Raw genomic sequence first — 13,483 nt, 5'->3', positions numbered from 1 at the left:
ACATGAGACCATGGATCAATAGTTTTATTACTGATTTAAGTTGGTATTGGAGTGAATACGCAATTTTTTGTGAACAAATTGACTAAAATTAGCTATTTCTCTGAATAAAGATACTATAGTCTCTGTAAAACAAAACGGCCATTTTGTACAAAATTTGGAAAGTTCCGAAAGAAATCCGAACTCCAGGATGCTTAAAATCTCAGTTCAGCATCGTATAAAAACCTAAATTTGGTTTATAAATTATTTTTCATTATTTTCTGAGCATCGAAGTAGGAAAATCTTATTATTTTTTTATCAAATAACTCAAACCAATTAGGAACTATTTTTTATTGCCGAATCACAAATCTGTCATGGCAGTTAAACGTCAAGAATATTCATAGAACCAGAACTCAGGACAGAGCAGGGTTGAAGGCGGGTTGATCACACCTGTAGTCACACTTCGAGTTTGTCGAAGCGGCGCTGTTGCAAAATGGCGACTGTCATGATCTCGAGGTGTCCTTGCAAATTCTCCAAATTTCCTTGGAAATCTCACGTCAGAAAGGCGTCAAACGCATATTATGTGTTGTAAGAAAACTATGGTCTATAAACCTTTCATAAAATGTTTACTTTACGGTTTGTCGAGCCTGCATATTTTCGTATGCTGCCAAAATGTCGAGGCCATTGGAAAATATTTTTGCGTAACATGTATGCTGTGTACATTTTGTACAGGCCATGTACATACATTTTGTACAGATTGTACATAACATTCTGTGCAAATAAATTACTTAGTCGTACAACACTGCTCACTACACTAGATTCTCAGCTTGAGGAATCCTCAAGTCGCCAATTTTTTCACTCTTTTTGGCAAACCGTCTATTTAATCTTTATTTAATTTAATTTTTGCTTTACTCATAGTCGTGCTGCTCATGCTATCAAAAAACCTGAAAATTATTTTTCCCGTACAATACATGTAGATTGCCAGAAATCCCTCCTGATGAACCAGAGACGAACCCTGTGATGCGATTAGATGACTTTCCAGCATTCAAATCAATCAACCCAAGCAACGTCATCAGTGGTTGTGCCAAATACTGTATTCAATATGAAACTCAACTCGGGGACCATTTTGAAAGATTGAAAGGTAAATACATGTATGTGGCTTGGCTTCCTGGCAAGTGGAGAGATAAACTTGTTAAGTCTTTACTGTTTCATGAAAGGATGAAAGTCCAAAGAAGACATTTGTGTGCAAAGGTTTCTACTGTGGGATAAGTCAATAAAGTCAGATGAGATAACAACATCAAATGTCATGATCATTATTGTAACTTGATTTTCAGATCCCAAGTACAAGAAAACATTTTCTTCAGTCCTTGAACCCATTGAGAAGATCACTGTCCCTCTTAACAGCACATGGAGAACAGCAAAACACTTGAACTATGTTTGTGGGAGTGAAGGGTATAGGCAGGCTTTCGAACTGGTAAGTGACTATCAAAACAGACATCTTTGTTGGGACCAAATGAATGACACACAAAGGTGGAGACGAAGAGCATCAAATTCACATTCATAAAATTATGAAATCATGCAAAAATGTTAAGTGTTTTAAAAAACAGGGTTGTTTGGATCTGTCTCTAGTTGTCTCGCTTAGTGATTAGGAAAGACACATTATTAAGGCAATATTTCTTTGACTTTGTTCCCCTGAAAAGTCACTGTTGTCCTCATTCTTCAATTTCTAGCTTCACCCCCAAGTGGACCGAGCTAAAAATGAACGATGGATTAACGAAACCTTATACAACTCGGTCAAAGAAGTCAATGCCGACAGAGAAACACTCACAGAAAGTCAGCAACGACTTGTGGATATGTATCTACTTGAGGGACGATTAAATGGGATTGAAATTAAAGGATCCAATAAAAAACGCTTCGTAGACACACTAAGGAAGTTATCAGTGGAAAGAGGACATTTTAGGTGAGCTTTGAGATGGGGTTGGCTGTTCTTGAAGCCTTGAATGCATTGGTTTCAATGTCACAGCCATATGACACTCAGATTCTTTTAATGGGTCCTCCAGAAGAGATGTTTGTACAAGCAGTAGTACTAAGGCATGTCTCAGGCAACATACATGCCAGCGTCTCTGAGAGGATGCTGATCTCTTATACCTCTGCTCGATGAAGGAAATAATATCAGGGTTTTTTGTGTTTTCTTCCAGGAATAAAACGATGCTGAGTGGTAACCTGTTTTCTCATCAAATCGAGGACTTTTCCAAATTGTCAGAGTTCCCTCGACATGTGCTCAATCTTATGGCAAAAGACAAGTAAGTAACTATGCACTAGTTGCTGTGAAAACCTTGCAGGTTGATTTTGGTTCTTTTGGGCTGAAGACGAAGACTGCTCATCTCAGGAATTTGACATTAAAGCATTTGCAGTCCTGTGTCATTTCATCGGCACCCTTCATAAATCATAATGCCCTGTCTTTGCAGGTTGAATCCGAGTCGAGGTCCTTGGGTGGTCACCCTTCAGCCAACCGTATACAACTCATTCTTAGAACACTGCAGCGACAGGATGCTGCGGTGGAACGTGTGGCAAGCTTACAACAACCGTGCATCCGTGGGACACAATGACCAGAACTTGGCTAATCACAAGGCAATCAATGAGCTCAGAACTCATAGGTAAGATAGGAGTATTATGTACAGTGTCAGTCTGTTTTTGGACTGATTGATTAAGTTGTTGAAAGTTGAGCTAGTATTACATTCAAAACAGCTGTACTGAGGCCACCCAAACTGGACATGCTCGAAGAAAAAACACGCTATAGAGAGTTGCCTCAACTTGTCTTTATTTCTGACATTGAATTGAAGCATTTTCCCTCCTTCAAGACAGTAGTGGTGTATATTGGTCCTTCATCTATGATCTTGGGCTGTTGCAATCTGGGCCATGTATTTGACTTAACACTTTCCACTCTTTCAGACGAGATATTGCAAATCTACTCGGCTACGATAACTATGCTCAGATGTCGATGGAAACCAAGATGGCAGGCAATGTAGAAAATGTCCTCAACATGATTGAAAGGTTGGTAATGAGGGATTTTTCTCATAATTTGTACTTTTCTTCATCCGTCCTGGAACTAATCATCGTTTCATCACTGGCATTTAGAAATACACTGATTCCTGCATGTTTTCTTCAATTCAGTCTGAAGCGTGTCTTTAAGCCTGCCGCTGAGGAGGAGATTGCCACCCTGCAGGAGTTTGCGCAGTCAGAAGGGTTCACTGGAACACTAGCATTATGGGATATCCCATACTGGCAGCGACGCCAGCGCGAACATCTACACAGGTGAGTTTGATCTTGGACATGTTGGGAAGATTCACCTCTGGCCTTCGCAAAGTTTATGATACTGAGTGTTCTATCCAGGGTTGCTCTGTTCTTGTTAGAATGATGAATAGTTGTTGTTACTTGCTGTAACCCAGTTTGTCGGCCAAGTTAGGTTAGCTATTCTAGCAGCCTTTTTGAATGTCCATTTTTTGAGAGTATGAGTTGTTGACATGACCGTGTCCTTTCAGGTATGAGGAGAGTGAGATCCATGAGTATTTCCCTCTGTCCTCTGTCCTCTCAGGATTATCTGCCATCTGTGATAAAATATTTGGAATCAAAATCAAAGTAAGTCACTTCTTATAATGGTGATGTTCAGACATTTATCAAGTGCAATGCCTTACTGATGGTGCTATATCTTACTATTTAAGTGGCTCTTTATTTCAAGTTGTGGCTCTCATCTACCCTTTTCCTTTAAGTATATAAAAATAGAAACTTATTATTTGTGATTTGAATTTCAGGACTGCACTAACGAAGTACACCTGTGGCATCAAGATGTAAAGTTCTATAAGCTCTTCAATAAAAATGGTAAGCAAGCCAAGCGGAGATGTGCGCTTTGGTTCAGCCTTCAGGTGACTTGCCCAAGAACAGTAGCAGCCATTAGTCACTAGCCACAGCTTCCTGATTTAGTTCATCTTATACAATCCAGCATCAGTTGTTGCCTCCACTCGATCATGAACACCAACTTGGCATGTTTGAACATTGTCTGTTGCCTAAAGTGTGTTACTTTATTTCCAGGGGAGTATCTCTCTGCCTTCTACATGGATCCATTCCTGAGGCCATCAGACAAGATATCAGGAACATGGATGGAGAGTGGGCGAGGTAGGAATAATCTTCGCAACAAATTGCTACTAAATATAGAATTTAAGTTCTTCTCTGCAATGGATGTATAAAGCTTTGTACAAGTATAGGACATGCCTCAGAGTGCCTATGCACAAGTCATTAACTCCAGTGTCTTGTTTTCCAGATCGTTCCGATGTTGTTGGCACCAGTACGTTCTCCTACCTTAATCTCAACATACCTCCACCACTGCCTGGCCAACAAGTGCGGCTCACATTCAGAGAGGTTGAGTCATTATTTCATGAGGTGAGCCAGGTGTCAAGGTTATATTCACTTATGGCCAGACAGATCACTAGCATGTCATTACAGCTTGGAGTAAAGCTTGACTTTGCCTTTTTCAGATCTTGCAGGTCAATTTTTTCCACGTCTCCCTTTGAGAATCAAAGCTGTGGAGATTATTCAACATAGGTCAATTCCCAGTAAACTTGATCATTGCTGCTGGAAAGTGCTTTTTCATTACTAATGCCATCTTCAATTGAAAATGATTAACAGCCATTGAGTATCAATTGTAATTTCTTTCAGTTTGGTCATGGTCTTCAGCAGATGTTGACGACAGTCCCATACAGCGAGTTGTCTGGTCAGAAAAACATTGAGTGGGATGCCCTGCAGATCTGTGCCACGTTCATGGTGAATCTCCTCCGTGAGCCTGAGATTATCAACAAGCTGAGCAGCCATTCACAGACAGGAGAATCAATACCAAATGAATTGATCTCAACTGTCTATTCATGTAAGATATCTTAGAATGGTTTGCTTCCTGGACTATTGATAATATTCTCATGACATCATAGATCTCATGGCACTTTTCAGTGTGTCCGTAGATCAATTACAAGTCCTGTAATCGAAGAACAGCTAAGAAAACTCTCTTTTGATTGAGGCTAAAACAAAGTAAATAGCTTGCCTTCAATCGTAGCTCCACCTTCTGACATCATATACAAATCATTAGAAATCATACCGATTGTTTTTTCTGCCTGACACAAGTAGGATGTCATAACTAGAAGTATATTCCTTTGTATTTTACAGCCCGTGATCACATGTCGGCCTACAAGATGATGAAACAACTCTACATTAGTGCATTTGATATGGAGCTGTACATCAGTCCTGACCACTGGCACGAGATCATGACTCGCACGTGGCCTGAGTACATGCCAGTGGCCCTCAGCGACGAGGACAACCATCCGTGCTCTCTTACCCACATCTTTTCCGATCAATACCCTGCTGCCTACTATTCATTCAAGTGGTCCGAGATGATTGCTGCTGACATCATGGAGGAATTCAAGGAAGTCGGTTTCAGTGATGTAGAGAAAGTGGCAGAGAAGGGAAAAAGGTGAGTTGCTGGTCTTGATTGTCTGAGATTATCTAAAGCAGGAAAGGCAACTTGGTTCCACATGACAGTAAGATGAGGTATGGACACCAGTCTTGACAAAAGACTGCTTTGCTTGGCTCTTCCATCTGTGTACAACATTTGGACTACAATGAAGGTCCGATTCCACTGCAGCAGAAAACTGTTTCAACACTTTCTCAAGCCTTTGAGATCAGCTACAGTATTGTCTCTCTTCACTTTTCAGGCTCATGGAATCTTTCCTCACTCTTGGTGGTGGCCTCCCAGCAAGTGAAGTCTTCCGCAAGTTCAAAGGTCGTGACCCCTCTCTCGATGGACTTATCAAACAATTTGGCAAGTCAGTGAATGGTAAATAATCTCTGATCGCTGTTTCAGTGTGTGATGTCATAATGCATTCAGAACTTGACTGCTTTGTGGTCAGTTTCGACCGGATGGAACGGGACATTTTTACTGTCAATCTTGGATGCCTAACATACATGTATGTGCTACATGTAGGAAGGGACATGGACATATGTGCTAATGTAAAGATATTGGAGGGCCAAGGAATACGTAAGTGTGCGAATACCAGTTGACGACTCCTGGCCACTGTCGAAGTAGTCAGTGATTTTGAAGACTTGTTTGACCTATTAAATTTTCAGAAACTGTTTCAAGCAGCCAAGTTGAGGTTCTAAATGAGCGTTTTCTACAAATTGAAACTTTCCCACATCATGTCAATGTCATATCTGAGATTTTAGTTGTAAATATTTGTATAAATCTCATGTGCCTAATAAACCAATGTTTCCGATACCAGTATTCAAAGTTTTTATTTTCTTAAGTCGGTGAATTGGTTTGGATGGAGATGACCCTTACGAAACAGATCTCAGATTCACTATGGTAAAATCGGAGTTGGAACATGGGTCACCTTTGTCCCAAGGATATTCTTCATCCCCATGGTTCACCTGGCTAAGTTCCAATTCATCTTTTAGCATCAACATCTCCTATGACCCATCTCGCATGTTAAAAGTGCTCCAGCATGATGCCGGAGCAGAAATCCCCCTACAAGCAGCCTAACATCAACTTCGGAGACCAGAGGTGGGCCTGGAAGAGTGTAATGAATCGCAGAACCCTTAGAGCAGCAACCTAATGAAGAGTAGCTGACCCAAATCCCTTCAAGCAGCTCTCGGGAATGGTGTGTTTGGGGAAGAATCCATTTTGAAGACAAATCCATTTTGAAGACAAATCAGCGCCAGCTCCAGGCAATGGTGTAGATGAAATGAAAACAACACATGGTTTTAAAAGAGAAAATAGAAACTGTATTTCTGACCCTGTACAAGGTCAACATTGCATATCTGTTTGGCCGCATCCAAGCTGGACACTTTTACCACCTGAGGACACGATCATCTATTTACAAATGAAGTAATGGTAAAACCTGCAAGAATGCACTTCAATAATTCATGTTCAAAGTAATTCGTGAAGAACAATTTATTCAAACCTGCCCACTGGTGTTATATAATTGGTGTTACATAAGGGTCCAAATACAAAATTTCCCTGACATCTGTTTCATGCATCAGAAATACACATGCTATTTACAATTAATCAACTGAACACATAACCTGGTAATGCCCCCCCCCCCCCATGTTTTGTACACAGTTTACATTCTTCTCATTCAAAATGCTCCATTTCAGAATTCCAAAATCTTCTGAATGAAAAATAGCTGACATGCAAGACATTCATGCCTGGTTAGCCTTGGTATATGATATCAAGAGTTTTGCCATACATACAGTACATTGTACAAATCAACTTTATCAAATTTCATGCAAAAATAGGCACGAACAGTTTGAGAGCACAAAAAGCCACTTATGAGGGATAGTCAGCTCCAGGCCAAGTAGGCCAGGTACATGTATATTCAAAGCCTGTCATTGTGTTCCTCCTCCACAACATACATGCAAGTGTGGTATTGACAGGGCATTTGGAACATACAGAAGAACATCTTATCTGTATTCTAACTGTGAAAGAACAATAACACATCCAGTCAAATTGTTCTCATGATATAGTGCAGGCAGGAAAAGCAAGTCACAGGTTGTTCCAAGCACTGAGCTGAGAAGGGGAAGCTACATGTACTGCGACAAACTCACAGAAATATCAGAATATGATTTCCAGTGAACTGATGCCAAGTTTATGAACATACCATCCAAAGATCTTTAAATTATCGAATTTTCAAGGATTTCAGTCTTGGTAAACCAAACCAGTATAAGAAACACCATCAGCACTGTAAAGCTGGGATGGACAAAACCCTCTATAACACAATCAAAATATGCAGTTAAACTTGTGTTTCCTCTGATTTAGACTCCATCAAAGAATCGGCTAATTGGTCATATAACACTAGCGTCCTCAGAATCGTATCCGACCGTATCAAGCTGAAGTTGTACAGGTTTATCAAATGCAACAAGAAGTTCTTCCTGAGATTCTTTTCAACGATTGTTGGTCCATATTTGGCGACGAATGTTTGGCAGGCAGTGGGTAGCTGGCAGTCACCGATATAGCTGAAACAGGCAACAACAATTATTGTCAAGTGCCATCAGATGAATACTCACTTGCTGACAAGGGACAAATATGGAAGACCCAAGAATAGATGGACTCAAAAACTAACATCACAATTCAACCAGAAGCTTATTGGATTGATGGTGCACTCGACGGAAGTGTCACAGGGTGAGAACATTGCCTGCTCACTGATGCCTTCCACAGGTCAAGCCTGTGTGAATGCAGTTACAGCAAAGGAAACGAAACAATCTAGAGGTGCCAAGGTGCTTGAGACAATGTCAGATAACAGCTTGGCTGACTTACTTGTTTCTCATGATATGAAGGTTCCACATCTTCATGACCTCTTTCTCTCCTTCATTGACATCAGTGAACTCCTCAATAAGCTGAAAGAATACAATCAATGATTTAAACTTGTAGTAACACATTTTGCACCAGAGTAGATACAAAACATAGTTTTTAGTCCATCACAAATTTGGATGTCACCATTGGTTACGATCGATGGCCACAGGATAAAATGCTGATTTGTTCATTATGATCTGAGCAGTTTATCAGCAAGCAGGAATGCGCACAGAGATATTCTTATTATACAATGTACCGTCTGTTTTGCTGTTCACATTTTGCAATGTCATGACATTTCATCATCTTACATTGATTGTTTTCTGTCTAAGCCACTCAGGGTCGTTCTCCTCCTCGCTGTCTCGGTCGATCTCTTCTGGTCGGACTGGTTGGTTTGTGACAGTATGATAATACAGGCGGTTGTGACCCTGCACAATCTGACGGTTTCGACCAGTCTCCGGTTCTTCATGCTCCAGGAATTCAGAAAGACTTGGCACGTTGCGTTTTGGTCTGCAATTGAAGAAGTTACAGCTTAGGGATTCGAGGTTTTACAGATAAGCAGGCTTCATTTTGACCTGGGTCCACCTTGAAAATAACATGGGACACTCAGCAAAAGGCATATTGCTTGATCACTCAAGAGAAAGGAGACATATTTCACATGTATTTGGGGGAAGATTGACGACTGAGAGATCTCTGTAGAAAATGACTTGAGGCTGATGATAGTTTTCAATAGCTCGTATCTGAGTTTACTTACCTATAGACAGTGATATAAGTGACGGGTGTGCGTCGCACTGGTCCATTCCTACTATATGCATACCCAATATGTGAGTGAAGATCCTGAGGGTTGCCTACATATGATCCATCATAGCAGTCATTGAGGGTTACATCGATTCTAGCACCTTTGGGGTCAGGCTGCAAGAGTAGGGGGGTGGATACAATGTAGCAAAGAACAAATGACAGCTTGAGGCTGTTGGATGAATGCACCTACTTCAAAATTGTTTAGACTTAGTTCATCAAAATATTCCACTAGAACTACCTTCAAATTATAATGCATTAGTCTGATCATTTCACAGTATCAACAAAATCAAGCCAGCACAACAAGAAAGGTTGGAGAACTTACAGTGTATGTGAAGTTAAACCTAGCATGGGATAACCGTAGGTGTTTTAGGAGACTGTACAGCTCCATACAGTTTAATAAGCACCATGGACATATATGGTCATCCCTGCTCTCCGTCTGCTGCCTTGTGTTGTTATGATAGTTGAACTGATAATAGAGCTTGGTCGGTTTGGTTGGAGTCTGTTGTCCATCCTTGGAGAGATCGCTGGGAATGTCGAGGCCTGCAAGAAAATCACAAAATACCAAGACCAGCATATTATTGCATTTATAACTTACAACTAGAGCTGAGAAATGGGGAACAACATGTTCGCCCCACTGATTTCATCAATCAATCTGGTGCCAGTTTCAAAGTACAAGGTACTTGGCAATTTCAAAGGTGTGCAATTATGTCAAGGGTAGCACAAGCAGTAGTCACTGTATGAGAGATGGGGCACAATGACCAAATACAGAGCTTTTAGAACCAAAAACTCAATCATTTGCTCACCAAATAGTTTGCTTTGCTTGTCATAGAGATGATTATTGCAATGGTCATTGACAGCTAGGTTGTCGTTCAATGATGATTTGTCCTGAGCTGCAGGTGCACTCGTCCAACTGAGATGGAACTTGACGATAGGACAGCTGCTGAAGATTTCAAATGGTCCCAGAGGCTGAAAGAGAGGCGACATATTGTCACAATTTTTCTCATACGAAGTGTACAAGTTGAAGTCATGGCAAACAAAAAACAAGCACGATTGTCGACTCCTTTTACTGGACATTACAGGACAATTTTGATCAATGGTAAATTCTATTCAGCCACTGCACTTCAGTGATATGGAACAAAATGAAACTCCTACCTGGCCATCTTTTAACGACTCCCAGTCCGTCTCATTGTCAGATATCGTCATTGGTTTATGAGTCTCCTGCAGTGCTAACTCATAAGCCCCGTCTGTCAGCAGGCAATGCTTATGTTTGTCAAACACAGTCAGTTCTGCACTATAAACACACGCATCATTTTCTGGGACTTCAGGAATTTTTGAAAATCGTGACCGCTTTGGCTTGGGTTCCACCACTGAAAATATGGAATTTGATTATGTTACATTAGTGCCATTTCTGCTTTTCAACTGAGTTATTTTGAAATCGTGGAGACACTATACTTATTGTCTCAAATATCATCCAAATGGCTTTGGTCATTGAGAACGTGTAAGTCTCACCAAGGCCATCACTCACCTGCGTCATCCCCTTCAGCAGGGCAGTGTCCATTCTGTAACTTCTTCCGCTTGAAGTATGCCTTGATCGCCAACACCAACGGTTTGCCCGAATGTCCATTCGTTTGGCTGAACTGTTCACTACTGACAGTCACTGTTGGTGAGGTTCCTTTTGTCACATTGTCTGGGTTGTATGGCACTTCTATCTTCCCGAGCTCCGTTTGGGATAAATGCCCAAATGTACCCTGGGGAAATAAGAAAGATAATCAACATCAAGGGGATCAGTAGTGCAATGCATTCCAGCGCATACACCATGGTGAACTCTGTCCATTACTCTAGAGCACAGGGTGCGGAAGGTCACTGCCTATCTGGTAGACTCTCAATACATTTGTCACAGTCTGACAACTTGTTTTCCCATCTGTCAGCATGTCTCAAAATCTGTTCTACCAATCGTGGCAAACAAGACCATTACATCTAAATCTACATGTAACTGATGAGATGGTCACTTTCTTGTGGCCACTCTCAGACAACTCAATTCTTGTCATTCTAAATAGCTGTGTTTATTACCTTCCGTTTTTTGTGACAAAGCTTTAACAGAATTGGCTGGACATCAACTTTTTCAACGGTGTTGTTATCTGAAAACAAAGGAGACTTTCAAACAAGGGGATGTTTCTTTTGTACTGTCTGTACTCTGCTAATCTCTTACATTAAGAATCAGCAGTGTATGACCGGTTATACACTGCTGGTAGTATTCATGAAAGGATGGTCATGTAACATAACTAACATTTTTCACTGAAGTAAATTACCCTCATCAATGAATTTGATTTGTATCTGTTTTGGACACTGACTAACTGAACCATACAAATAAAACTCCCTGTTACACAGACCCAAAGCAGATACCTACTTGGCAAATCTCTCTGATAAAGTCCATGAAATTCTAAATTGAGGAACCCAGATTTCTGCTTGGCATTTTGTGAACTGTTGTCGTCTTTCTGTGCGATCTCCTCTAGCAATGAATCAATCTTAAATGTTGATCTGCAAACAAGCGTTGAAACAATAATGAGGAACAAAGAATCTTATTAAACCCAAATTTATCTGATCCCAAAATTTGGCTTTAACAGTGAAGTTGAGCCAGAGGGAAGCTCTTTCCTGCAGCCATTTCTAATTGCATTTGTCGCTACAAATGACTTGGACAGTCTCAAAATTCATCATGTTTTAAACTCAAATCACTTTCCAATACCTGCTGATTTATAGTAGGTTTGCATCGTATCATGTATCGCTCAGGAAGTGATGGTGCATCTTCACATAGTTCGCATATATTTGGAGTGCACTGTTTCTGTCACGTCCACTATTGTGTAAGGGAGCTCCATATGAAGGTCTGGGAAACTTGCCTCTTCCTCTTTTCTGGTCTTGATAGCCTCTTTCTCATGTACAACAGGTTCCTGTTCAACAATACTGGCTGGAAATGAGAAATACTTTCATGGACAAAAGGCAAGCAGCAGCTGGAGAACCAAATGGATACATTTAAAAAATAAAAATGTTAGCACTTATTCTTCTGGAATGACAGAGAACGACCACAGGACAGGCCACGTGGAAATCTAAAAATAGACATATCAACACACTTCAGGTGCCTGTGATGCATCGTCGGCGGGAACCATTATTCAAACCTCCACTCACCGAAACTACATTTCTGCTCCGTAAATAACGGTAAATCTGCGTCGGTTCTGAAATAATCGAATGAACTGATATTAGAAGATGTAGTAGACGCATTCGGGGAGTTCAAAAGAGGAATTGTTAGGTCGAAAACGCAGATGAGCGGGAAACGAAATCGGGAAGTTGGCTTCAGATTCGAGATTGTGATGACAACTCACTTTCAAATGCTTGCAAAAACAGCTCATGATCAGCCGAGACGTGCACAAATTGACATTTATCTGGTGGTGGTAGATCCCGATCACGTATACGAGGTTTCATTTTCAGTCTAATATCATTAGATGATCAGATCAGGCGACTTTCATGGGAACCTCTGGCACACAATGCATCAACACTCGAAGCACACATTTCGCAAACCGGAAGAATGCTGGGAAGCAGGGGGTGGAGTTCGTCGACGTAGTCAGTCATGTAACATCCAACAAAATTATGCATTATTGATCTTTTTTCAAGGCATCAGCTGTTTGTTACTTACAAATTCAGTGCAAAAGTGAAATTAATGTAACATTAACCAACGAAAATGGTTGCAATGTCGTTGCTCAGTTTTGTGATTTTGATGATATCGTCATGATTTACACCGCCTGGTGATTTGAGCACAGGCAATCAGAGACCTGAGAGCGAAATTCCTCAAAACCGCCAATGAACAAGGAATTACGCCACTGTGATGTGTCAATTACCGTTATTGATCACATTTACACTTGCTAATGATCCACAGGTAATTCCGACTATCATTGTAAGAATAATCTTAAACATAGTGGGCACAAAGTAGCCTAACTGTTGAGATGGTCCCTTATAGCCTCATGACTCTTGAGAAAACCCTCCTGGCGATTTGTTACATCCTCGATGTTCACTTCGACATCCTGAGATTTGAAATATCAAGAGGCGGAGTATTTTTATTTAAAAAATCAGATAATAAGGGGCGACACCACACGATAAAGTGCCATTTGGAGCTGGCATTTTGAACCGGGAAATGGGCTTAGAAAGTGTTAAAGTGACTTGTAGCTGAATTGGGAGCCAGTATTTGAATCGGGAAATGGACTTATAAATGGCTAAAATGAGTTAAGACGAATAAGGAACTGGCATTTTGAACCGGGAAATGGAGTCAGAAAGGGT

General features: G+C 40.7%; 2 protein-coding genes across 2 annotated transcripts; one reads left to right on the top strand and one right to left on the bottom strand.

Annotated features, from left to right (window-relative positions):
• Positions 1–463: 463 nt before the first annotated feature.
• On the top strand, positions 464–6,290 carry LOC135482749 (uncharacterized). Its single transcript, XM_064763088.1, has 15 exons — positions 464–564; positions 954–1,117; positions 1,311–1,450; positions 1,707–1,936; positions 2,175–2,279; positions 2,445–2,633; positions 2,929–3,030; positions 3,151–3,291; positions 3,519–3,615; positions 3,789–3,855; positions 4,066–4,149; positions 4,295–4,413; positions 4,690–4,894; positions 5,188–5,491; positions 5,733–6,290. The coding sequence occupies exons 1-15, from the start codon at positions 470–472 to the stop codon at positions 5,860–5,862; spliced, it is 2,172 nt and encodes a 723-aa protein (XP_064619158.1). The 5' UTR covers positions 464–469; the 3' UTR covers positions 5,863–6,290.
• Positions 6,291–6,775: 485 nt separating this feature from the next.
• LOC135482743 (polycomb protein suz12-like) lies at positions 6,776–12,712 on the bottom strand. The gene is made up of 13 exons (XM_064763073.1): positions 12,535–12,712; positions 12,341–12,387; positions 12,055–12,122; positions 11,568–11,698; positions 11,231–11,298; positions 10,686–10,908; positions 10,313–10,527; positions 9,964–10,126; positions 9,483–9,700; positions 9,117–9,274; positions 8,674–8,872; positions 8,330–8,409; positions 6,776–8,028 (listed from the first exon to the last, which is right to left on the bottom strand). Exons 1-13 carry the CDS (start codon positions 12,632–12,634, stop codon positions 7,806–7,808), a joined length of 1,893 nt encoding a protein of 630 aa, XP_064619143.1. The 5' UTR covers positions 12,635–12,712; the 3' UTR covers positions 6,776–7,805.
• Positions 12,713–13,483: the final 771 nt, after the last annotated feature.

The sequence above is a fragment of the Lineus longissimus genome, chromosome 1, assembly GCF_910592395.1.
Source record: "Lineus longissimus chromosome 1, tnLinLong1.2, whole genome shotgun sequence".
NCBI classification, from domain to species: Eukaryota; Metazoa; Nemertea; class Pilidiophora; order Heteronemertea; family Lineidae; genus Lineus; species Lineus longissimus.
Note: the sequence above shows the minus strand (reverse complement) of the source record. Positions and strands in the feature narration are given on the sequence as shown.